This window comes from Podarcis pityusensis (assembly GCF_964106645.2).
Source record: "Podarcis pityusensis genome assembly, chromosome: Z".
NCBI classification, from domain to species: domain Eukaryota; kingdom Metazoa; phylum Chordata; class Lepidosauria; order Squamata; family Lacertidae; genus Podarcis; species Podarcis pityusensis.
The window spans coordinates 16,499,853-16,527,118 of record NC_138044.1 but is presented as its reverse complement, the minus strand read 5'-3'; the positions used below and the strand labels follow the sequence as shown (position 1 = coordinate 16,527,118).

The 27,266-nt window shown below is 43.0% G+C and overlaps 1 protein-coding gene across 1 annotated transcript in view; it reads left to right on the top strand.

The window, feature by feature from the left end:
* The window catches only part of LOC308468895 (uncharacterized protein), a 40,113-nt gene that overhangs the window by 367 nt on the left and 12,480 nt on the right, over nt 1-27,266 (top strand). The window contains exons 2-13 of the mRNA XM_080991365.1: nt 10,345-10,470; nt 13,427-13,560; nt 14,931-14,989; nt 16,333-16,483; nt 17,311-17,460; nt 21,004-21,090; nt 21,514-21,642; nt 22,562-22,682; nt 22,986-23,062; nt 23,839-23,928; nt 24,877-25,063; nt 26,471-26,547. Coding sequence (XP_080847491.1) covers nt 13,477-13,560; nt 14,931-14,989; nt 16,333-16,483; nt 17,311-17,460; nt 21,004-21,090; nt 21,514-21,642; nt 22,562-22,682; nt 22,986-23,062; nt 23,839-23,928; nt 24,877-25,063; nt 26,471-26,547 — 1,212 coding nt within the window. The 5' untranslated portion in view covers nt 10,345-10,470; nt 13,427-13,476. The remainder of the gene's footprint in view (nt 1-10,344; nt 10,471-13,426; nt 13,561-14,930; nt 14,990-16,332; nt 16,484-17,310; nt 17,461-21,003; nt 21,091-21,513; nt 21,643-22,561; nt 22,683-22,985; nt 23,063-23,838; nt 23,929-24,876; nt 25,064-26,470; nt 26,548-27,266) is intronic.

Genomic DNA, 27,266 nt, shown 5'->3' with positions numbered 1-27,266 from the left:
AATTCTCACAGTAGACCTGCTGAGATTAATGGAGCTAAATCAGCCATGCTCATCCATTTCAATGGCCCTACTCTGAATAGGACTAGCATTGCATGTTTGCTATTTATTTGTTGCATATCTATCCCACCTTTTCCTCCCCACCTCTGCAAAAGGTTCAAGGCGGCATCTATGCTTCTCTCCCCACCCCACCCCCATTTTTTTTTAATCCATTACAACAACCTTGTGAGGTAGGTTAGGCTGAGAGGTGAGCAAAGGTGCCAAAGGTGAGCTTCCTGATGTTATAAGAATTCTTGTTGTTGTTTAGTCGTTTAATCGTGTCCGACTCTTTGTGACCCCATGGACCAGAGCAAGCCAGGCCCTCCTGTCTTCCACTGCCTCCCGCAGTTTGGTCAAACTCATGCTGGTAGTTTCGAGAACGGTATCCAACCATCTCGTCCTCTGTCGTCCCCTTCTCCTTGTGCCCTCCATCTTTCCCAACATCAGGGTCTTTTCCAGGGAGTCTTCTCTTCTAATGAGGTGGCCAAAGTATTGGAGCCTCAGCTTCAGGATCTGTCCTTCCAGTGAGCACTCAGGGCTGATTTCCTTCAGAATGGAGAGGTTTGATCTTCTTGCAGTCCATGGGACTCTCAAGAGTCTCCTCCAGCACCATAATTCAAAAGCATCAATTCTTCGATCAGCCTTCTTCATGGTCCAGCTCTCATTTCCATACATCACTACTGGGAAAACCATAGCTTTAACTATATGGACCTTTGTCGACAAGGTGATGTCTCTGCTTTTTAAGATGCTGCCTAGGTTTCATTGCTTTTATCCCAAGAAGCAGGAATCTTTTAATTTAATGATTGCTGTCACCATCTGCAATGATCATGGAATCCAAGAAAGTAAAATCTCTCACTGCCTCCATTTCTTCCCCTTCTATTTGCCAGGAGGTGATGGGACCAGTGACCATGATCTTAGTCTTTTTGATGTTGACCATATTATGCGCTCTCCTCTTTCAGCCTCATTAAAAGGTTCATTTATTCCTCCTCACTTTCTGCCATCAAGGTTGTGTCATCTGCATATCTGAGGTTGCTGATATTTCTCCCGGCAATCTTAATTCTGGCTTGGGATTCATCCAGTCCAGCCTTTCACATGATGAATTCTGCATATAAGTTAAATAAGCAGGGAGACAATATACAGCCTTGTCATACTCTTTTCCCAATTTTGAACCAATCAGTTATTCCATATCTAGTTCTAACTGTATATTCTTGTCCCACATAGAGATTTCTCAGGAGACAATCAATGGTGATCAGGCATTCCCATTTCTTTAAGAACTTGCCATAGTTTGCTGTGGTCGACACAGTCAAATGCTTTTGCGTAGTCAATGAAGCAGAAGTATATATTTTTCTGGAACTCTCTTGCTTTCTCCATAATCCAATGCATGTTTGCAATTTGCTCTCTGGTTCCTCTGCCCCTTCGAAATCCAGCTTGCACTTCTGGGAGTTCTCAGTCCACATACTGCTTAAGCCTGCCTTGTAGAATTTTAGGCATTACTTTGCTAGCGTGTGAAATGAGCGCAATTGTGCAGTAGTTGGAGCATTCTTTGGGATTGGGATGTAGACTGATCTTCTCCAATCCTCTGGCCACTACTGAGTTTTCCAAATTTGCTGGCATATTGAGTGTAGCACCTTAACAGCATCATCTTTTAAAATTTTAAATAGTTCAGCTAGAATATCATCACTTCCACTGGCCATGTTATTAGCAGTGCTTTCTAAGGCCCATTTGACTTCACTCTCCAGGATGTCTGGCTCAAGGTCAGCAACCACACTACCTGGGGTGTACAAGACCTCCATATCTTTCTGATATAATTCCTCTGTGTATTCTTGTCACCTCTTCTTGATGTCTTCTGCTTCTGTTAAGTCCTTTCCACTTTTGTCCTTTATTATCGTAATCTTTGTACAAAATGTTCCTTTCATATCTCCAATTTTCTTGAACAGATCTCTGGTTTTTCCCATTCTGCTGTTTTCCTCTGTTTCTTTGCATTGCTCATTTAAGAGACTTACGGGGTGGCACCATCGGTAATGGCGGATTCCCTCTGATCTGGTCTTTCCCGCTACGGTGAAGCGGGGACCCTTTCAAAAATCACAGGCGGATGAAGCCTGTGACCATGGGACTCGGCGGGCACCTTTAGCACCCCCCCAACCCGCAAAGGAACCCACTAACGGGCTCCGGAGCGAAGAGGGGGAAGTGGCGCGGTGCTGAGAGTCAACTGCTTCTTCCATGGAGCGAAGCCGCACAGCCGTTGCCGGAGAGTGCTGCCTTTTTCCTGGGACAATTTGGCATCTAAAACAATCACCCGTGAGTACTTAAATTTCGGACAATTGGACTCTAAATAAGGACTTGCGTGCAGAAAGGAAAATTGGACTTAAAAGTTTATTTCAATTTGGCACTGAAACGGGAAGGTCTAAACAGGAAGTCAGCCTTCCGTTTCTTTGTAGATAGATTAAAGCAAAGACATGGCAAACTAGAGCTCAGAAAATCGCTTGTAAAGGACTAACTTTCATCATTTAAGATTGTTGAACCCCCTTCGGAAGCAGGAGAAGAGGGGGGATTTTTTCTGAACTGTTTAAACGTGCAGAAGTGAGTGTAAAGTAAAGTAACTTTCCACCATCTTGATCCTGGAGCGGGGTGTCAGGACTGACGTTTTTTGAAGCTCATTGACCAGAGACAAACGTTTTTGACAGATAGCTAAAAGAAGAGAAACATAGTGATTCCATTGTTCCCCTTCGCATTTTAAAGGAATAAATATTGACAAAATATCTGAAAAAGGAAACTTTGTTGTTAGATTTGTCTTTAAAAGAAAAGAACAAATAGAAGTTTTTCCCCTAGAGGGAGCCTGTGAAACTGTAACTAATTCTGAATCGGGGAGCTTGCAGCTGTTACAGATTACGATCGTGGGAATAGACTTCTGACCTTGCAGGACAATGTATTCAGAAGCTCTGCTGTGTGCTCTCTGTAAAACAAGTGCCCTACTGGAACAGCTACATGAGAAGACGGACTTGATGACTGATGCAATCAAAAATTTTGAACGGGCAGTGGGAAATTATATGGAGCCCACTCAGGAATTAAATCAGGAGTGTGCCCTGACAGAACAGATGAGGGAAGAGGATGTTGCTGAATCTTGGGCGCCAGAGATGGAGGGAGCTGTGGCCCAGCAGGAACATGAGCTTTTGGATTTGACAAATGAACTTGGAAAAAGCCAGATTTGGAAAGATAAAGTTGGTTTGGTTTGGAAATGGGGGGTTGGATAGACCCCCCTATGCAGGGATGTTTGGACTTTTCAAGTCTGGCAATGGGCCATGAGATATTTGGGGTTGTGGGGGCTCTTAATTTTGGAGAGACTTTGAAACATGTTCTTAAATATCACATGGAGTTTAGTGTGGACTATGGAAAAGGGGCTGATATGTCGAGAAGGGTCAAAAACATTGCTGAGCTGGAGTTCCCACGAGTGAAAGGAGCAGGAGACAAAGGAAAATACAGTTATAAATATGAAGAAGAGCCATGTCCGGAAGGGACATGGAAGGGACTTAAGGGCCTCGGATATAAGATTACCAGGTTAATGCGCTAGATTGATGAAATAAAAAGGACTGACAAAACCCGGGACCAGGAGGAAGAGACGCTGGATGAAGATTGGATTGTTTTTTTATTTCTTTTTTATTATTAGGATTGTTTTATAAAACTGATGAATGTTAGAAAAATGTTGGAACGAAATTATTTGGCTTTAGCAAAAATGTTTAAAGAATTATGTTAGAATATTATGGTTATGAGAAGTTGTTAAAAATAAGATTTAAGTTTTAGGTTTTAATGTTTTTTATAGGAAGATAAGATCAAAATAGATTAAGGTAATGTAATGACAGAATATTATGAAATATGGAAAGGATTTGCTGCGACAATTAACAACTAGGATACAAAAAAAGGGAGGAGGAGGAGGTCAAAGAAAGAAGGTAATGACAGTTAAGGATTTGAGAATAATGGATTTGTTTTTAAATGTTTGTGGTATATTTTTGTTTTTTGACCGTGTTGTGCTATTATTTTTTATTTTTATTTTTATTAATTTGTATTGTTTGATGTGGTTTGTTTTTTCTTTGTTTTTTCTTTCTCCTTTTCTACCTTGTTTTCTTTTGTAATTCTAAAAAATTTTCAATAAATATCATTTAAAAAAAAAAAAAAAAGCATTGCTCATTTAAGAAGGCCCTCTTGTCTCTCCTTGCTATTTTTTGGAAATCTGCATTCAATTTCCTGTATCTTTTACTATCTCCCCTGCATTTTGCTTGCCTTCTCTTCCCCGCTATTTGTAAGGCCTCATTGGACAGCCACTTTGCTTTCTTGCATTTCTTTTTCATTGGGATGGTTTTCATTGTTGCCTCCTGTATAATGTTACCAGCCTTCATCCATAGTTCTTCAGGCACTCTGTCCACCAAATCTAAATCCTTAAACCTGTTCCTCACTTCCACTGTGTATTCATAAAGGATTTGATTTAGATTGTGTCTTACTGGCCCAGTGGCTTTTCCTACTTTCTTCAGTTTAAGCTGGAATTTTGCTATAAGAAGCTGATGATCTGAGCCACAGCTCCAGGTCTTGTTTTTGCTGACTGTATAGAGCTTCTCCATCTTTGGCTGCAGAGAATATAATCAATCTGATTTCGATGCTGCCCATCTGGTGATGTCCATATGTAGAGTCATCTCTTGTGTTGTTGGAAAAGAGTGTTTGTGGTGACCAGCTTGTTCTCTTGACAGAACTTTATTAGCCTTTGCCCTGCGTTTTTAACTCCAAGGCCAAACTTGCCCATTTTTCCTTTTAACTCTTGACTCCCTACTTTAGCATTCCTATCCTCTATAATGAGAAGAACATCCTTCTTTGAGTGTCATTTCTAGAAGGTATTGTAAGTCTTCATAGAAATGGTCAATTTCAGTTTCTTCAGCACCGGTAGTTGGTGCATAAACTTGGATTACTGTGATGTTAAAGGTCTGCCTTGGACTCGTATCGAGATCATTCTGTCATTTTTGAAATTGCATCCCAGTACAGCTTTTGCCACTCTTTTATTGACTATGAGGGCCACTCCATTTCTTTTACGGGATTCTTGCCCACAGTAGTAGATACAGTGGTCATCCAAACTGAATTTGCCCATTCCCGTCCATTTTAGTTCACTGATGCCCAGGATGTCAATATTCTTGCCAATTCATTTTTTACCACATCCAGGTTCATGGTTCTTACATTCCAGGTTCCTATGCAATATTTTTCTTTACATCATTGGACTTTCCTTTCACTTCCAGGCATATCCACAACTGAGCGACCTTTCGGCTTTGGCCCAGCCGCTCCATCAGCTCTGAATCTACTTGTACTTGTCCTCCGCTCTTCCTCAGTAGCATGTTGAACACCTTCTGACCTGAGGGGCTCATCTTCCAGCGTCATAACTTTTATATGCCTGTTGTCTTTGTCCATGGAGTTTTCTTGGCAGGGATACTGGAGTGGTTTGCTGCTTCTTGCTCCAGGTGGATCACGTTTGGTCAAAACTCTCCACTATGACCTGTCCATCTTGGGTGGCCCTGCACGACATAGCTCATAGCTTCTCTGAGTTATTCAAGCCCCTTCGCCACGACAAGGCAGTGATCCATGATAAGAATTCTAAGGGGTTGTAAATAAAATGAATGTTCATAAGTGCACAAGATAAACACATATACTTAAGCACATAAACCACATGTCTGCAATAGTATGGGAGATCCATCCTGAAGTCTTATTGACTCTTATTGACCCCCATTATTTCTTTGCAGAAGGATGTATCTTAGCAAAACCTTTCCCAATTGTTCTTTTCACTTACAAATCCTTCAAATCCAGTCCAAAGAGCACATTTTGTGTATGAATAGGGGAGGTCTGTGACAAAGGTTTCAGAAGCTAGGGTATCTATCACTTCAAAAGACTGGGAGGATAATGCAATCAGAAAGGATTATCAGCTGTCTTGACAAACAGGAGATAAGACACACTCTCGAATCTGTAGGATGCTTTTGAGTGGTCTTTGGCTAAGGGGTGGGAAATTTCTTAAGTCTTTAAAAGCTGTTATACACCTTTGTTCTGGGTCCTCGCCTCATTGCAAGGTGGTGGGAGGGGGAATTCTGATGCAACAGAAAAATAAATATCTTCCTTGCTTTCCTTCTACTGGTTCCACTCATTTTCCTCTGACTGATAACGGACTTGGGGGACACTGAATCCCTTGATGGAGAGCTGGGCTGTAAAAGCCTACCCCTATAACAATGGCTGAGTGGGAGATTTGAACCTGGGCTTCCCAGCTCCTACCGACACAATGACTGCACTCCACACTCTTCACTGGCAGAGCGACAGACAGACAGATGGGTAATGTGTGTAAACAGGAAATCACTTTACCTCCCATCATTTCCTCCTGCATCTAGAGAAGGGCAAATATGTCAATTTCAGTTTATCTAGGCTTCGCAAGTCCAGTTTTCCACATTTCTGCATCAATCTGCAGATCATCATCATCATTTTTTAAAAGGGCCTGGCAAAAATTTGTTAGCATTTTAATATGTATTTGCAAGATACAGAGAAGGGAAGGGAATCTCAGTCCCCAGAGGGCCAACTGCTTTTTGGCCCTCAGGACTCTCCCCAGGCCACAGAGATGATGACCATTACGCAGTGAGCTTCATGCATTTTAACCAGAGTCTATCTGATCCTAATTTTATGCTCTAAGCCGGGGTAGTGTTGTAAATAAAAATTTGAAATTCCCATTCTCTAGACCAAGACCACCCCCAGAAACATTATGCATACATCACAGAAGGGGTGTAACCTAAGACCACCCCTCAGATACATCCCACCTACATCACAGAAATTTAAATGTTGTTTTTCTCTTGTCCTTGTTTATCTCCTGTCTGGCAAGTTACTTGATTGGATTGCCTGGGGAGCCTGGCCATTCTTTTGTAGTGGTAAAATACTTATTTCCTGGGCCAGGTCACAGGCTCACACCTTATTCAAACAGACATATCCTTGAGACAGGATTTGTGAGGAAAGAGACAATGGGGTAACCTTGCAGAGAAAGGATTTGGTCAGTTTAGGAATCAAAATGGTTCCAGGTTTGTCTTCCTGTGTTGATCTATGTATGTGCAGTTATGAACATTACCATATATCTAAGACCATAAAATTCCTATCACAGTAGTCAACCTTTTTATACCTACCGCCCACTAATGCATCTTTCTTGATGGCAAAATTTCCTTACCGCCCACCAGTGCTCGATGGAAAGAGGATTCAGCTTGTACTGTAGAACCCCCTACTGCCCACCTAAAATCCTGAAATGCCCACTAATGGGCGGCAGGGACCAGGTTGACAACCCCTTCTCTAAGCATTCTTCCACACTCTTCCAGACAGTAATGATAGTTGCAACTACTGCCTGTTCTGGGCAACACACTATTTATTTTTTAAAGCAAACAAACCAGAAGACTACCCTTCCATAATTTGCCTTCACAAACAGAAAAGTGCTTTGCTAACAACCCGAAGCATCTCTGTGACTTTGGTTTCCCAATGTCAAGGCATTTGGTCAGATAAATGTTCCTTTTATTGCCCGCTAGATAGCAGCCTTCTTTCAAGCCTGTGATTGTAACAGATTCCAATGTTAATTTTTGTGTGAGCATCAATAAAAAGTGGGTTTTCTGATGCACTTGGATGATTCACTCACCAACATTTTTATTGGGCTGGATCATCACAAAAATTTTGATTGCATAGTAAATTCCTGAAATATTGATAAAGGAGAATTGAAAGGCATTCACTCCAATTTCATTAGAGCAGGAAAGCAACCACAGTGTTTAAGGTGGTCTTTTCTTTTCTTTTTTACAAATACTGTGTCTTTACAAATATATTTCCATATTAAAATCTAAGGGGTGGTTTTTAGAGATTTCACCAATGTTGCATTTCTAAGTATGTTTACTTGGCAGTAAATCACATTGATTTTTATAGCCCTTCTTAGGGCCATTTCAAGCACACGACTTCTTTCTAAAGAATCCTAGGCCCTGTAGTTTTGTGCTGGGGCTTGTAGCTATGAAAGAAGAAAAGTACAGTTCCTAGGATTCCTTGCAGGTAGCCATGTGCTCTAAATGTATGGTGCAGATCTGCCCTCCATGTCATTAGAGTCTCGGAACAAGGATGTATGTTCCATTTGTGCATGTAAATATTGTTTTTTGGGGTGTAAATACACCCCAGTCTCAGAGGGGTGAAAGGTTTTGAGGGTTCCAGTGTGCCTCCTGGGTTGGTTTGCTTTGAATGTGATTTGCTAGAAACTGGTGTCATTTCCTATAAGCATAAAACTGGGGTGTGTTTTGCAGCATTAACTCCCAACAGATCTTGCTTTCTGGTTAGGTTCCAGTGGGAACCTCCAGTGTCATAGCACAGAGAGCAAAGCAGGCCTCTTGAGATTTAAGTCAGACGTTACTGCAAAGACTGGTAGCCTGTTGACCCTTTCACTTATCCAGACACCCTGAAGACATAACCTCCCACAGGGAGAGGGAAATCTAAGCCCAAGTCCCCAAATAGCTCTCACTTAAGAACATAAGAAGAACCTACTGGATGAGGCCAGTGGCCCATCTAGTCCAGCACGCTGTCATCACAGTGCCCAACGGTACCCTGAAGGGAGAACCCACAAGCAGGACCTGACCACGAAAGCACTGTCCCCTTCTGCAGTTTCCTGCAACTGAAATTCAGAAGCATCACTGCCTCCAACTGTTGTAAACAAAAATTGCCCTTTCCCCTTATGGGGTATCCAAGAGCCCATATAGAGTCCTTACATAGGTTCCCTATTGGTAGGAGAGAATAACAGAGGCCAACCAGAGAATATTGAGAAGCAAAGCAGCTGGTAAGCCTGATCTTTATTGATCTGTTGCAACAGGGTGCTCCCCTCACCCGCAGGAGAGAGGAGGAACCCCGAAAAATGGCGCGCAAGGCCTTATAAAGACTTTTGAAATTCCCACCCTGTAGATCAAGACCAACCCCAGAAACATCATACATACATCACAGAAGGGGTGTAACCTAAGACCACCCCTTAGATACATCATACCTACATCACAGAAAGGGCGGTCTAAACAGAAATTTGAATTATCTCCTGTCTGGCAGGTTACTTGATTGGATTGCCTGGGTAGCCTGGCCAGTCTTTTGTAATGATAAATACTTAGTTCCTGGGCCATGTCACAGGCTCACACCCTATTCATATCTTAAATGTGCCCTTAAGACAAGATTTGTGAGGAAAGAGACAATGGGAGGTTTCCCACTTTGACCTTGCAGAGAAAACATTTGCTCAGTTTAGGAATCAAAATGGTTCCAGGTTGGTCTTCCTGGGCTGATCTATGTACGTGCTTGGTTAGTACATTTATGAACATTTCCATATATCTAAGACCTCAAAATTCCTATCACACAACTGTGAAGGGAGAGCTTGGTTGGTGGCCATTGGCAGCCTTGTAATCTGAAAGGTATCAGAACATAAGAAGAGTGTTGCTGCTTGAGAACAGGATGCTTTATTAGATGAGTGGCTGGTGTGACCCAGCAGACTCTTATGTTCTTATCCCCGTTTTTGAAGGGGAGTGTCACTCAAATGAAAGCTAGATACACAATGTACATTTAATTAGGGCAGATCCACACTATACATTTAAACCCCATGCCTGCCAAAGGATGGGAATAGCAGCACTGTGAGGGGAAACTGAAATTCCCAGGTTTCTTTTGGGTTTTGTTTTTTTTAAAAAAATGTGTGCTGAATATGCTTTAAATGTTTTGTGTGGATCAGAGTCAGAAGTACTGTTGTTTAGTCGTTTAGTCGTGTCCGACTCTTCGTGACCCCATGGACCAGAGCACGCCAGGCATTCCTGTCTTCCACTGCCTCCCGCAGTTTGGTCAAACTCATGGTGGTAGCTTCGAGAACACTGTCCAACCATCTCGTCCTTTGTCGTCCCCTTCTCCTTGTGCCCTCCATGGAAGTACACTCCTCCCCAAATAATCCTGGAATTTACCTATCAGAGCTGCCCTTCCCAGCACCCTTAACCAGGCATAGGCAAACTTGGCCCTCCAGATGACAATTCCCAACATCCCTGACCACTGGTCCTGTTAGCTAGGGATCATGGGAGTTGTAGTCCCAAAACATCTGGAGGGCTGAGTTTGCCTGTGCCTGCCCTTAACAAACTACACTTCCCAGGATTCTTCTGGGGTCGGGGTGGGGGAATGTATGCAGTGTTGATTCTCTCTCCACCCAGCAGAGGGCTTGTCAAGCACATGCAAATTCACACCTCCTCCAGCTTTGTTTGTTTCATTTCCTTTTTTCTTCTTAAGGTTACTTATTACTTATCTAGATTGAGGAGCAAAGTTCTTTAAAAGGAGCCGCCTGCCTCCTTTCTGCCATCACCAGCTTGGTCAAAAGGGACATCGGAATTAAGGTTGCCAGCTAGTCAGAAAAAGGTAAGGAACAGGGCAATTATAGTTGCCTACACGCCATACATTTAAAGCAAATTTCCCCCTCCCTTAACAAACCCGCAGCTCTCAGGATTTCTTTTGGGAGGATCATGCTTTAAACATACAGTATAATGCTTTAAACACAGCCTTGATGTACAGTTGTGCCATTAATAGAAGCTGAACAATCAGGTGACAATTTCCTCCCCCCTCCCCCAGGCATGGCATTGTTGCAAACACAGCTGAGGACCCCAGGCCAAAAAAGAAAGAAAAAAGGCTGTCACCCCTAGCTGGGGTGCCACAAGATCCCCTTCCCTTTATTTAAAATCCTCCCTCTGCTTTTTGTGATTGGCTGGAAGCCCTGCCATATCTCCTCCCAGAAATATTTCACTTGTTCAAAAAACAAAACACAAAACCACACACAGGGAAATAGAAAGGTGCCAAGCATGGTGAATTTTGTGGCGTGGAAAAGACCAGAAAACTTTAGAGAAAGCGGATCCCCTTCCCCCCCCCCCCCTGTTTAAAGACTTGTTTTATTATTAATATTAAGTATTTATATGTTTATCTAGAAATAAGACAGAAAGTGTGACAGCTTTTGAACTCCTCTGGAATCTTTTCTTTAAAAATATAGTGGTCATGTTGTTGTTAACAGTTCTTGCTCTTTGTTTTTTAAAATTCTTGATTAAACCCCATATGCTTAGTTTTGTCATCCTGTGTTCCTCTGAGATTATCTGTTTACACCTAATAATCCATTTGGTGGCTAGGAAACAACAAAACTCAGCTTGGTTCTGAAAGCTGCTCTGATCCTGCCAGGAAGCATGTGATTCTTAGGAAATGTGCTTTTATTTCTCTTACTTCAGGACAGGGATGGATGGCATCTCTTCCTTTTGTAGAGAGGCTTCTGTGACATCCTTCAAATTCCAAATGCAGCATTTGTTTTGTGCATTACATTAATATCCCACTTTTCCTCCAAGGAGCTCAAGACAGTTCTTACGGTTTTCTCTCTTCCCATTTTATCCTCACAGCAACTCTGTGAGTCAGGTTAGACTGGGAGTTAGTGATTGGGTCCAGGTCACAGAGTGAATTTCATGACTGGAGATTTTTGAACCAATGTGCTCCCTGACCCTTGTCCAGTACTAATCACTACACCTTGCTGGCTCAAGGCTATTTGCTTCCAGCAAGAGTATGCAGATCACAGCAGCAACTAAATCCCTTGTCCAAACTGACTTGCTTGTGAGAAGTCTGCTAGTGCTCTTCTTTATTGTTGATCTGCCCACAAGTAAGGAAGTTGCATGCAATCTTCCTCAGTTCCTAAACAGGAAATAACTAACCAGTATAACTGAGATCCCATGGAAGGTCATGTTAATATTTTCTTGCAAGGGGTGACCAGTTCCACCAACACCCTAGCCAGTCCTTGCAACGCACATGTATGCATGTCCACTCCGAACTAAGTCCCATTAGTTACTCACAGCTGTGCATAAGATTGCAAGGTAACTCTTGTAAAGTGAAAGTCTTCGGAGCTTGAAAGCCATGTTCTCTGAATTCCCAAGTTGCTTTAGTGTCTGGCTTACATGTGCTCAGAGGCACCCTTGTTACTGAGCAATGTGTTCTTAAGTACATCGTTTGAGATTCTAACCACATTTAAGTTTTCTCTTACAATTAAGCAGTATATGAATTTTATGAAATAAAGTTTTGTTATTGTTGTTATTATTAATTAAATTTATATACCATCCTCCATGAGTACATTTCAGGGCAAATTAAACATAAAAATACAAGATTAAGAAAAAGTAATAAAAACAAGAACGAAAGCAAACTGATAACCCCCTCCCTCCAATTTCATAACCATCTTAATTTATTTCTAACCTTCTTTTCTCTTTTAGGAGTACAAAGTTAATATGAATACATATAAGATGTACGCATATATGAATTGGGTCCTTAGTACTTTCCACCAAAACACATGTACAGCTATATCTTCTTGTTTTTAACTTAAATGTAGGTAGCTGAACCCATATGCTCTGCTATCATATTTCAAGTTCCTGGGAGTTACGGATTTTATATGGAACCTGTATGTGTTGCTTTTTACTATATATTTTGGAAAGTTGTCTGTTTGCTAAATTACCACCACCAAATTTTGCACAGTGGCTCCTGTGACTGAAGACCACATTCTCATCTATGTTTGGGTACAGTTGGATGGCATTTTGAAGTAAGGTCGAAGACTGAACCTTTCAAAATTGCGCTGATCTTAACCACTGATTTTGTGTGTTTATGAGTGTGTATCTTGTGTGTGTGTAAATGCCTCTCATAAAACATCCTGAAATATTTTAATGGTAAAGACAGAACCAGTGGTGGTATGGCTGTTAACAGTTCCTGACTAGGACCTGTGAGAGACCAGGGTTCGAATCCCCCTGCTCAGCCATAAGGCTTACTGACTGACCTTGGGGCCGGATGCTGCCTCTCAGCCTAACCTCCCTTACAGAGGAAGAGGGGAATGTACACCCTCTTGAGCTTCTTGGAGAGAAAAGGGTTGGTTATAAATGCAAGCAAACAAGCAATCAATCAATAATCAATTAATCAATCAACAGTTAAAAGGTATATAAAAACAAAGTGATAATTAAGTGCTTAACAGTGGTAATTTACAAAACAATGTTTGATGACACAGACATCTTGGCACTTGCAAGTAAATAATTATAACCCTCCGTACTTTTCAAAATTTCATTTCCTTCTGACCTCACTTTTTACAATTTGTCCCACCCGCTCCCCACGTATGCTCATACATCAGCTATGTATTTTGCAAAGTTGTTCATTTTCTCATAGTGCATTTGGACTATGAGATAGTTGGACCTAGGATATCCTAACCACATTTTGCATGACGGTTCCCAAGATCAAGGAGCAGCTTTGGGTTTATGTCTGAATGCATTTGATCTCTCATTTCTTTTCCTCTTCCCCATTCCTCTCTCTGTGTAAGAAATAACACAGGTCCATGCATAGGGCACAGCAAACCAGTGTTGTAGTGGTATGGTTAGAAGTATCGCTCTGTCCTTGATTCATTGCCTACTGGGAAGGAATAATCGTATTGGATTCTGCTGGTATCACTCTAAGGTAGGAAGACCAGGAGTGTCAGGAGCCAAATGTGGACTCCCAGGCTTCTCTACCAAACCCTTGGAACTCTCCCCCTCACTGGCCCTGCTTGAGTGTTTTGGTCTCGTTGGAACAAGTCTTAAAGTTGTGGAGTCTTAAAGTTTGAAGGGACCATAAACACAATCCAGTCCCACCCCCCTGCAATGCAGAAATCCCAGCTAAAGAATCCCTAACAGTGGCCATCCAACCTCTGTTTAAAAACCTCCAATAAAAGAGAATCCATCATATCCCGAGGTAGCTTGTTCATTGTCAATCATTAGATAGTTCTTCCTAAGGTTTGTAACTTGATTTCATTGGTTTGGGTCCTTCCCTCCAGCGCAGCAGAAAACAAATTTGCTCTATATTCCGTGTGACAGCCCTTTAGATATTTGGAGGTGGCTATCATATCTCCCCTCAGTCTCTTTACCAGGCTTTACCTTTACCTTTTGCCTTTACCAGGCTAAACACGCCCAATTCCCTCAACTGTTTTTCATAAGGTTTGGTTTCCAGACTGTTGATCATCTTAGTCACCCTCTGCAGACATTCCATTCTCCTCCTTGTCTGGATGGAGGATGAGAAGTGTGAGTGGGTGTTGCTTGCTGTACAAAGGGGGAAATCACCTTTGTTGCTGCTCCTACTTTCACCACTGGCCCTATCTACCCTGTGGCATGTGGCCCCCAGAAGGTTGCCTTGGAGGAGATGTGGCCCTAGGCCTGAAAAAGTCTGCCCTGCCATAGGAAAAACCATTTAACCAAAAGGAGCCAGCTGGAAAATGTGACTGTGCTTTGTATGGATGGAGTTTAAGTTTTTTGTTGGTGATGACAGAACAGAGCAGGGGAGGTCGGGGTATTTGTTGCCTGCTGCGCTAAGGTTGCTCCCTTTTTTATTAGTAATTTATTTACCACTTTATGCATCAAACGCTAGTCCTTGAGCAGTTTTCAACATTATAAAAATTACCAAAAAAACCCTAATAAGAATTACACACTATAAAGCACCATAGAAAAATTAGAGAAGACCCTCTTAAATGCCACTAAATGAGGTGTTGGGAAGCTCTGGCCCTGCAGATGCTGCTAGACTACAATTCCCATTGTTATCCTGGGCCATTGTCTATGCTGGCTGCTGGGAGTTGTAGTCCATCAACATCTGAAGGGCCAAAGGTTCCACAGACCAGCTGTAAACTAAAATAAGCGAACCTATAGGGACCATATCAACTACTGGCATATAAAAGATCTGAAAGAAGATGAAAAAGTTCTGCAGTTCTTTGTTATTAAAGAGCCATTATCAGCAGCAATTCTAACATGCTTTCTTTCCTTCCTTCTTTCTTTCCCCCCACCCTTTCCTCCTTTCTCTAGGCAAAAATGTCCAGGATGGTTCAGGCTCGGAGGCTGGAGGGCGTAGAGAAGAATATCTGGTATTTCCTTCTTGGGTGGGCCCCATACACCATACTTGCCCAGTCCATACTTGCCCAGCTGCCAGACTATACAAGGCCAGACTATTTATTTCTTTCTTTACTAATAAATGTAGTTCTGTATGGCCAGATAATAAAAATATCAGGACAGCTTACAACGTGCAAACATAAATTACCATTCTTAAAAACGAAAAGAAATACAGAGCATTATTAAGGTAACTGGCCAAGCAAAAATAAAAGCTGAACAGGTGCAGAGCCCTTTCAGGATAAAGAGGCCTTATATTTACATCTAGCCTAGTCACTTCACCCACTCCCTGATCCTTTTAAACAGGAGATACTGTTGAGGATTGAACCAGGGACCTTTTGCATGCAAAGCAGGCACACTGCAACTCAGCCACAGTCCCACCCTGACAAACCAACAACAACATCTTGTTTGCTTGGGCGAAGGGGTACTGGTTATGGTCCAGGGTTGCTGTTAGGTGCTAGGGCCTCTGTCCAAGGAGGGTAAAGCATTTTGTCAAAATGCTTGCCCGAGAGAGCAGAGTTCAAGGAGCAGCATAGTCTTAGCCAGCCAAGCACAGAGCATCAGTTCAGCCCCAAAGCATGATCCAGGCAGTCCAAGTGTGATAAGAATTTACTTCTACACCACCTGTTCATTACCCAGATGAGAGGGAACAGGTTTTTAGGAAAACATGGAACCAAGAGAATTACAATTACAGCAAGCTTCAGCAGATCCAGTTAGGGACCCAGAGTTTATTAGATACTATTTCAATAGGGCAGAACCAAACTTAATGTGGTTGTTCTAGCTGAACTGCCACTTAAGAAGAAGCTCTTTCACGAGGAGAATTAGAATGAGGGTTTTATAGAGATTGCACACAGAGTCATAAAACATCTAAACGTTCTTAAAACATAAACATCCTTCTACATATATCAAGGAAGGTTACAGGTCATGAGAAGTAAAACAAGCATGGCTCCATACTGGTATCTTCACCCCCATAATCACATAGAGGTGCACCAAGAATGCCTAAGCCATTTGGGTCTCAAATGTCACACTTCTGTCACCATTCCCCTAGCAACCAGGCCTCCATCAGGCTTTCAGCATTCCTTCCTTTATCTCATGTCCCTTGCTTCTGCTATATCTGTCTGCTCTAAGCTGGCAGGTTGCTTTAGGGAGTCAGTGAATGATGGGATTCAAACCATCCACCCAACCAAGGCTTGCCTCTTTGCACACCCTGAACCCCAGCAGTAGACAGTATCTGTAATCCAGCTGGGGTTGAGATCGCAGGAGGCTGGCCTAGTGGGATTTAATTCTTCCTCTCTGCTCTTTTGCCTTTCACTCTCCTTAGGGTGGAGTTTGTCAAGTTGGCGGCCACGTACAAGACCGTGAACCTGGGCCAAGGCTTCCCTAATTTCCCCCCACCGGACTTTGTCAGGGAAGCGTTGGTAGAGGCCGTTGGTGGAGAGAATACCTTGCTGCACCAATATACCCGAGAATTTGTACGTAAGAATCTCCTCCCTTTCTCTCTCAGGCTGCATGCATACCTTACATAAGTCTGATGTGTTGCTATGCAAGAACACTACTATACATAGTTCCCTGCACAGTTATCCCACGGGAAGAGGGATTGGTTGTTAAACCACTCTGAAAATTGTAGCTCTATAGGTAGGGAGATAAAAGGTAAAGGTAAAGGGACCCCTGACCATTAGTCCAGTCGTGGCCGACTCTGGGGTTGCAACGCTCATCTCGCTTTATTGGCCGAGGGAGCCGGCGTACAGCTTCCGGGTCATGTGGCCAGCATGATTAAGCCGCTTCTGGCGAACCAGAGCAGCGCACAGAAACGCCGTTTACCTTCCCGCCGGAGCAGTACCTATTTATCTACTTGCACTTTGACGTGCTTTCGAACTGCTAGGTTGGCAGGAGCAGGGACCGAGCAACGGGAGCTCGCCCCGTTGTGGGGATTCGAACCGCCGACCTTCTGATCGGCAATTCCTAGGCTCTGTGATTTAACCCACAGCGCCACCCGTGTCCCTTAGGTATGGGGATAGGGGCTTCCTAACAACTCTCAGCACTCTTCAAAAACTGCAGTTCTCAGGATGCTTTGGGAGAAGCCATGACAGCTTAAAGTGGTATCATAGTGCTTTAAATGTATAGTGCAGATGGGGCTGCAGAAGAGGATTTCTGGGGAGGCTGCAATCTAAGTGCAGCAAGTAAGCAGAAAGAACACTTGTTTTTACGATCAAGTTCAGGACAAATATGCAATAAACGTCTACTAGCCTGCTTGCTTCAGGTTACCATTCCGTGTTCTCAGCCTCTGCTGTTTCCCCAGGGCCACCCACGTTTAGTAGCAATCTTGGCCCGCTTTTTTGGGAAGCTGCTCGGACGAGACCTGGACCCTCTGAAAAATGTGATGGTGACTGTTGGTGCCTATGAGGCCCTCTTCTGCTGCTTCCAGGCTCTGGTGGATGATGGAGATGAGGTAACAGAGTGCCTGTGTGCTTTGGGACATATTAATGGCTAGGACAATGCTTCTCAGACTTCATGAAACTGGAAAGTGGGGGTTCTAGCCTCTGCCTCCCTGAACCACCCAATGAAGCTAAATGTTGGGAGTACAGAGAAAAGTAAGGACTTCTTCACACAGCATGTAGCTAAACTATGGAATTCACTTCTGCAGGAGGCAGTGATGTCCACCAAACTGGATGGCTTTGAAAGAGGATGGGCCAAATCCATAAGGGTATCAATGACTGCTGACTCTGGTAGCTGTGTCCTGCCTCTGCTGTCAGGAGGCAGTATGCTTCCGAATAGCATTTGCTGCAAATTGCAGTGGGGGAGAGTGTTGCTGTTGCATCTAGGTCCTGCTTGTGGCCTTTTTGTTAAGGCATCTGGTTTGCCACTGTGACAACAGGATGCTGCACTAGGTGGGCCCCCTTTGGCCTGATCCATCAGCCAGCCTTGTTTCGTGTTCTTTACTTCCTTCTTCTCTTTTTTTTTTTTTTTAAGATATTTATTCCAATTTTAAGATTACAAAAAAGAAGAAAAAACCATACAAAATAGAATAAACATATAACAAAAAACAGACAGTAAGAAAAACTCAACAAAAAATATAAAAATACATTACAATAAAATATAACAAAAATCAAATTAAACCTTTACAACCTTTTTTCCTTTTACTTACTTCCGTGACTTCCTCTCACCTTCCCGCTTTGTATTCTAGTTTAAATCGTATTTCCAGCAAATCCTTCTAACCTTCTTTTCATTTACTTATTTTAACATTCAATAATATAATTAGTCCTCCTCTATCCTCAATTTCTATACTTCATTTTTACTTAATCCATTATGTCATATCTGCCAAAACGACCTAATATTCTTTTTCCAACCTCTTTCTAACATTCTTTTATGTTGCAGTATTTTTGAAGATATATTTTAAATTTTTTCCAATCTTCTTCCATCGACCCTTCTCCCTGGTCTCGAATTCTGCCGGTCATCTCAGCCAGTTCCATATAGTCCATCACTTTCATCTGCCATTCTTCTCGGGTAGGCAATTCTTGTGTCTTCCAGTATTTCCCAATGAGTATTCTTGCTGCTGCTGTGGCATACATAAAAAAGGTTCTATCTTCCCTTCGCACCAATTGGCCGACCATGCCCAAGAGGAAGGCCTCTGGTTTCTTTAGAAAAGTATATTTCAATACCTTTTTTAATTCATTATATATCATTTCCCAGAAGGCCTTGATCTTTGGGCACGTCCACCAAAGGTGAAAGAAAGTACCTTCGTTTTCTTTACATTTCCAACATTTATTATCGGGCAAATGATAGATTTTTGCTAGCTTGACTGGGGTTAAGTACCACCTATAAATCATTTTCATTATATTTTCTCTTAAGGCGTTACAAGCCGTAAATTTCATGCCTGTGGTCCATAACCGTTCCCAGTCAGCAAACATAATATTATGTCCAACATCTTGTGCCCATTTAATCATAGCAGATTTAACCGTTTCATCCTGTGTATTCCATTTCAGCAACAAGTTATACATTCTTGACAGGTTCTTAATTTTAGGCTCTAACAATTCCGTTTCCAGTTTGGATTTTTCCTCCTGGAAACCAATCTTTTTATCTAGGTTAAAAGCCTCCCTTATTTGATAATAGTGAAGCCAGTCTCGAACTTTAGTTTTTAATTTGTCAAAACTCTGCAGTTTTAGTTTATCTCCAACTTGTTCTAGAATTTCACAGTATTTTGGCCAATTTGTCTCCATATTAGTTTTTTTCAATGCCTTAGCCTCCATTGGTGACAGCCACCTTGGTGTTTTACTTTCCAACAAATCTTTATATCTCACCCAAACATTGAACAATGCTTTCCTGACAATATGGTTCTTAAAGGCCTTATGCGCTTTAACCTTGTCGTACCATAAATATGCATGCCATCCAAACACATTATCAAAACCTTCTAGGTCCAAAATGTCCGCATTTTCAAGAAGTAGCCAATCTTTCAGCCAGCAAAATGCGGCTGATTCATAATAAAGTTTAAGATCTGGCAGGGCAAATCCACCTCTTTCCTTCGCATCTGTTAATATCTTAAATTTTATTCTAGGCTTTTTGCCCTGCCAGATAAATTTGGAAATATCTCTTTGCCACCTCTTGAAGCAGTCCATTTTATCCACAATTTGCAATGTTTGAAACAAAAACAACATTCTAGGCAATACATTCATCTTTATCGCGGCAATTCGGCCCAACAATGATAACTTCAATTTTGACCATATTTCCAAATCCTTCTTTACTTCTGACCAACATTTTTCGTAATTATCTTTAAACAAATTCACATTTTTAGCAGTCATATGCACCCCTAAATATTTCACTTTATTAACTATTATTAATCCTGTCTCCTTCTGAAACCTCTCTTTCTCAATCTCTGTAAGGTTTTTCTCTAATACCTTAGTTTTCATCTTATTCAATTTAAAACCTGCTACTTGACCAAATTCTTGGATTAATTGCAATACTCTTTTTGTACTGGATTCTGGCTCCTGTAGTGTCAAAACTAAGTCATCAGCAAAAGCTTTCAATTTGTACTGTTTAGCTCCGAGTTGTATACCTTTAACCAATTGGTCTTTTCTAATCATATTGAGCAAGACCTCCAGGACCGATATAAAAAGCAATGGGGAGATTGGGCAACCCTGTCTTGTTCCTTTCTCTATCTTAAATTCTTCTGTGACTACATTATTTACGATCAGCTTAGCTTTTTGTTCCGAATAAATTGCACCTATACCATTTTCAAAACTTTGGCCTACCCCCATCCCCTGCAAATTTTTCTTCATAAAGTTCCAAGAAATATTGTCAAAGGCTTTCTCCGCATCTACAAATATTAAAACCGCTTTAGTATTAATATTAACTTGCAATTTTTCTAGAATATTAATAATATTCCTCGTATTATCTGACAGATGTCTCCCCGGGAGAAAGCCCGCCTGATCTTTATGAATCTCTTTCACCAATACATTTTTTAATCTTTTATCCATAATTTCCGCAAAAATTTTGTAATCCATATTAAGTAGGGATATGGGACGGTAGTTCTTCAGCTGTGTCTTTTCCACTTCAGTTTTTGGTATAAGTGTAATGTATGCTTCTTTCCACGACTCGGGTGCTTTTCCTCCCCGTAGTATTTCATTGCAAACTTCTTTCAAAGGTTGCATTAACCATTCTTTCAAAGATTTGTAGTACTTTGCAGTTAAACCATCTGGTCCTGGAGATTTGCCCAATTTCATATTCTGAATGGCTCCTTCCACCTCTTGGTCAGATATTATAGAGTTTAATACTGATTTGCTCTCTTGAGATACTTTTTGTAGTCCATTAATTTTCCTTCCTTCTTCTCTTCCTGACAGGCAGATGGGTGGCATCACTGCTGTTAATGATCCACACACACACACACACACACACACACACACAAAATCAAGTAATATATTGAGGTCTGAAATCCTGTAACCACATAACATAAAAACTAACCAATGATGTGCTTGATACCTCTTTTGCATTTTCTTAGGTCATTATTATTGAGCCCTACTTTGACTGCTATGAGCCCATGGTGAAAATGGCTGGTGGGACTTCTGTGTTCATACCTCTGCAACTAGTAAGTGGACTGATTGTGCTGGCCTTTGTAGACAGTGACCCTGATACTTCAGATTCACTAGACTACAACATCCATCAATCCTGACCATTGGCCACACAGACTGGGGTATGGGTGGGTGTCATGGGGGTTGGAGCCCAACTCTTCTTTACGGGCAGTGCTACTTCATCCAAAACAACCTGAGCTCCACATCCCTGAATGGATGAGTCACTCACCAACAGTACTTTTGTCTTGTCTCAACACTGCCTCTGTCCTGTCCCAATGCAGCTTTAGTTTACTGGCCTTGATCCTAGATGGTGGCTCCGCTCTTCCACAGCTTCACCTGAATCAAACGAAACAGCTAGTTCTGGGGCCTTTGCCCATTGGCAGAAGTCCAGTGGCTTGACTCTCCCTTGACTCTCTCTTTTTCTCCATCTCCTCCGCCAGAATGCTGCAGAAGGTGGCAAGCTGAACTCTAGCAGAGACTGGCAACTGAATCCAGCCGAGCTGGCAGCAAAGTTCACCAAGCGAACTAAAGCCATTGTGCTGAACTCTCCCAACAACCCTTTGGGGAAGGTAACTAAGAACCCTGCAATTTTGTACAGGCCACTTGATGTACATTTGAAATATGTATGTGCAGTTCAGTATGTGCCATAGAATCATTGTAGCTTGAGGGCATCACATAGGCATCAACCTCTGCTTCAGCTGAACCCATCCCCACCACCACCACCACCACCACCACCTTTCCCCAGTCTTGTATGCCATTGCAGCCAGATTTTCCTCTCCTGCAAGATTGGGGGAAAAGTTGAGGATTCTCCCAACTTTTGTTGTAAAAAGAAAACTCTTCATAAACCAATCTTGAAAGACAGCAATATTGTCTGAAGTCTCCATTTAGGAACAGAGTGAATGAATGACATCTGTTCCTGATGAAGCAGCAATTATTGTCTTAAAAGGTAAAGGGACCCCTGACCATTAGGTCCAGCCGTGACCGACTCTGGGGTTGTGGCACTCATCTCGCTTTATTGGCCAAGGGAGCTGGCGTTTGTCTGCAGACAGCTTCCGGGTCATGTGGCCAGCATGACTAGGCCACTTCTGGTGAACCAGAGCAGCGCATGGAAACTCCGTTTACCTTCCCACTGGAATGGTACCTATTTATCTACTTGCACTTTGATGTGCTTTTGAACTGCCAGGTTGGCAGGAGCAGGGACCGAGCAACAGAAGCTCACCCTGTCGCGGGGATTCGAACTGCCGACCTTCTGATTGGCAAGTCCTAGGCTCTGTGGTTTAACCCACAGCGCCACCCGTGTCCCTATTTATTGTCTTAAAGGGTGTCAAATTCCTTAACTTCTCCCTGCCACCTGGGAACACCTTCCTCAGCATAGCAGACTACCCTTCCCATGGGTGTTCGGAGCGTCCTTATTCCAACAGTGGGAGTAGCTGCCACTGTTCTATGTCAAAGGGGCCCAGAGTTGCCAGTCTTCTCCCTCTTGTGCAGGTGTTCAGTAGAAAGGAGATGGATCTCATTGCAGAGTTGTGTGTGAGACATGACGTCCTCTGCTTCAGTGATGAGGTATACGAGTGGCTGGTCTACGATGGCAACAAGCATATCCGGATGGGTAAGGCAGATCCGCTTTCTGGACATTTGGCTTCATACCTGATCATCCTCCTAATCTGTGAACCTGAGCTGGTATGAGCATTTGTGGGTCCCTATGCCTTCTTCTCCCTTTTGGGACCAAAGTGGTCTGACTCCTGCAAGATCTTGCCTTGGACTTTCCAGACTCTGCAAAGAACAGTGTTTTTAAAGGAGCAGATACTCAGGGTGCTTCTCCCTTATGGGAGGAATGTTCCAGCTCTGATTTCCTTTCTCTTGAATGCACCACCGTGTAGATTTCAGCTTCATTTTCTTTCCTTGCTGACAGCCAGTTTACCAGGAATGTGGGAACGAACCGTGACCATTGGAAGTGCCGGAAAAACCTTCAGTGCAACGGGATGGAAGGTGAGGCAGGTGTAGGAGGAGCCAGACTTAAGGACCGTTTTCCAGTTGAAATTCCTACCTAATCCTTTGCAGGCAAAGGAATAGGTCCATGGTAAGGTGCATACTTTCATGTGAGAGGTCCCAGGCCCTGTGATCTTCGGATGAAGGGCAGCATAGCAGTTTTAATAATCATCTTCATCTACACATGAAAAATGGATCAGCCGACAGGTAATTCAAAGCACACAGCATTTCATCAAATATTAGGACGATGGTCATAGCATAGCTTTGTATTGTTCATAAACAGTAGAGCTGCCTAGCTATCTTTGTGTTGTCCAGGAGACTATCCCGTAGACCAGGAGAACCTCAGGCTTGGGGGACAAGCACTGCCATTGGGAGCCTGCCTAAAACCCTGGAGAGCCACTGCCAGTCAGTGCAGACAATACTGAGCTGGAGGGACCTTAATGGTCTAGCTCAATATAAGGCAGCTTCCTTTGTTCCTAATGTGTCCTTGAACTCTAGTAATGCCTCTTGAGGCTAGAGGGTGTGTTTGTGGGTAGAAACCAGCCAGGTGTACAAAGGTAGCATTTATCTTTACTGCTCCGCCTACTTTTGCCTCTGGTTCCTCCCACTGCTGACAGGTGTTCCTCAGAAGGTTGCCTCTGCGGCAATGTGGCCCTCTGGTTGCAGAGCCCCTCACCTGCCCACTGTAGACTTTCCCACACTCTCAGTGACATATGAAGAACACCAGCTATCCAGAGATCTGAAAAATAACCGCATTTCCTTTTCCGTGGCCATAGGTTGGCTGGACAATTGGGCCCGACCACCTTTTGAAGCACCTGAGGACAATTCATCAAAACTCAGTTTATCATTGTGCAACAGCAGCTCAGGTAAGAAAACAGCGCTGGACAAAACAGTCCCTTCCACTGCAGGGGTAACCAATGTGTTGCCCTCCAGATGCTGCTGGACTACAATCTCTCATGTTTTTCTATTTTTATTTATCTAGAACATTTGTACTGCCCAAATGGATCCTATGAGTGGTTTACATGCAATCCATTAAAGCAAGTCTTAATCTAGAAAGAACTAAATAATACAGTGGTGCCTCGCAAGACGAAATTAATTCGTTCTGCGAGTTTTGTCGTCTTGCGATTTTTTTCGTCTTGCGAAGCACGGTGTCGGGAAAGTTTTGGAAAAGCTTCAAAAATCACCAAAGTCTTTAAAAACCTCAAAAAAGGCTACCACACCGCATTTTATAAGTTGCTCCTCGAAGTCAAGTCGCAACTGTATTAACGGTGTTAAGAAAAAGGAAACAAACTTGCAAGACGTTTCCGTCTTGCGAAGCAGCTCAAAAAACAAAAAACCCTTTCGTCTAGCGAGTTTTTTGTCTTGCGAGGCATTCGTCTTGCGAGGTACCACTGTAGTTCTAACTGGGGTTGCAGGAGAGGGCCTACTTAGTGGCTGCTCTCTGGCTTTGAATCTCCCTCCCTTGGGAGGCCAGCCTGGCTCCCTCCTTGTTGTCCTTCCGCCAGCAGGTGAAGCTTCTTTTCCCGCAGGCTTTTGGGAACTATTCTTCTGCTTGGAGCAAGCCAATTTAAATTATTGGGCCAGTTAAATCATGCCCATTATTGTCAGTGGGTCTACTCGGAGTAGGACTAAAACCGAAGAAGACCCACGTTAATACTTTTTGGCATCTCAAAGAACTGAGCACGGAATGTATATACTTACTGGAATAATCAACCTGGGGGAGGGGGAATTAGTGACAACTTTGAGGCTGCTAACCTTGCCTGATAATTGCATTTGCAGTTGATGTCCATCTGTTGTTATTCATGAGTCTCTAGGAAGCCGTGGCCTGTGGGCTAGAGAAAGAGTTTGAGCGCTTTGGGAAGCCCGAGAGCTACTTTGCCCAGCTACCTCAACGGCTGCAGCGAAAACGAGACTTCCTGGTCCAGAGCTTGCTTGCTGTTGGCATGAAGCCCATTATCCCAGAGGGTTCCTATTTTGTAGTGGCCGACCTCTCCGAATTCAGTAAGCGTGACACCCCCCCTTCACCCAGTTAATGGTGGACACTTACTATTTTTTTAAAAGAGAGAACATACATTTAAAGAGAGAACATCATCCATGTAAAACACATTTTCCTCTCAAAAAAATAATAATCCCGGGAAATGTAGTTCACCAGCTGCATTCCTAGCATGCTTAACAAGCTACAGTTTCCAGGATTCTCTGAGTCAAGCCATGTGCTGTACATGTATGGTGGGTCTGCAGCCATAATATTGCTTGTTTTGAGACCCAGTCCAAATTCAGATCCATTGGTGCACCTAGCTCAGTACTGTCTGTCTAGAGTGACTGACAGCAACTCTCTGGGGTTTCAGGCAAAGGTTTTTACCAGGCCTGGAGATTGAACCTAGAACCTTTTGCATGCAAGGCAGATGCCCCACCACTGAACCATGGTCCTTCCCTTAAACATAAAGTAAAGTTCTAGTCCTCAGGATTCAGAATAAAGGGTTGATTTCAGTGGAGATACAGTGGTACCTTGGGTTACAGACGCTTCAGGTTACAGACTCCCCTAACCCAGAAATAGTACCTTGGGTTAAGAACTTTGCTTCAGAAGAAGAGAACAGAAAATTGCACGGTGGCTGCGCAGCGGAAGCAGGAGGCCCCATTAGCTAAAGTGGTACCTCAGGTTAAGAACAGTTTCAGGTTAAGAACGGACCTCCAGAACAAATTCAGTTCTTAACCTGAGGTACCACTGTATATAGAAAGCTGCCTTATACAGTGGTGCCCCGCAAGACGAATGCCTCGCAAGACGAAAAACTTGCTAGACGAAAGGGTTTTCCGTTTTTGCGTTGCTTCGCTAGACGAATTTCCCTATGGGCTTGCTTCGCAAGACGAAAACGTCTTGCGCTTTTTTTTAAAAGCCGCTTGAAGAGGCGCAGGTGCGACGGACCGTGCTTCGCAAGACGAAAAGACTCGCGGAATGAATTCTTTTCGTCTTGCGAGGCACCACTGTACAGTCATACCTTGGGTTACAGCCGCTTCAGGTTGTGTTTTTTTCAGGTTACGGACCGCCGAAATCTGGAAGTATCGGAATGGGTTACTTCCGGGTTTCAGTGGTCGCGTGTGCACAGAAGCACTATATCACGCATTGCGCATGCGCAGAAGCGCAGAAGCGCAACCCACGCATGCGCAGCTGCGGGTTGCAAACATGATCCGTGCGGGATGCACGTTTGCAACCTGAGCGTCCACTGTACTTAAGATAGTTTGTGCATAAAGCCCTGCATTGTTGATCAGCATCAGCTCTCCAGGGTTTCTGACTATGGGTCTCTCCAGTGCCAAGCATTTGAACTGGGGACCTTTTTCATGAAAACATGTGCTCTGCCACTTAGCAATCTTAGCCACTTAGCCTCTCAATCAATGCCCATGCTCTCTTCTTAGAAGATGAACTTCCTGATGAGCCAGACTCCGAGGAGCCGTACGATTATCGCTTTACAAAGTGGATGATCAAGAACAAGGTACGTGACCCAAGATTTGGGACCGGCCAGACCATTAGTGAGGTGGCTGCCTTAGGTGGCAGATTTGGGAAAACACTGAAGGTGGCAATATTACCAGTCTGCTGCTTCTTGACACGGGGAAGGGATGGCCACACTGGATTTTCTGCCTCAGGCACTCAGAAGGTTGGTAACATAGAACGTCACCTGGGATTGTGTCAGACCAATACTCCATCCAACTCATTATTGACAGCTCCAGGGGTGGAGAACTTTTTTCCACCTTCCAGGGGCCATGTGCCAGTGGTGGGCTGGGCTAGAGACAAAGGTGGATGGATCAATGAATGCAGTGTTTAGCTTTTGTACAGTGAACCCTCTATCCTCCATCCAAGCAAGAGACATTTTCAGACACCCATTTCAACCAGGGGGAAAACACTCAGGACATGAAGCCAGACGAGTGAGAGTGTATAATAATAATTATAATAAGATTTCTTTCTTTACTTGATAAAATTTGTACATTGTTTGATTGTAAAAAAATAATAATCTCAAAGTGGTTTACAATGATACGTGTAATTATAATGTTAATAAGAATAGCAACAGTATTTAATCTATGAATCCCCTTTCACTTGTGTGTCAAGGTGAATTGCAAACATTTAAAAACAGTCAGGAATTGTTTTTTAATCTTACAAAGAATAGGTGTCCGTTTTCAATTTTTTTTAAAAAAACCTAAGGCAGATACTTTATCA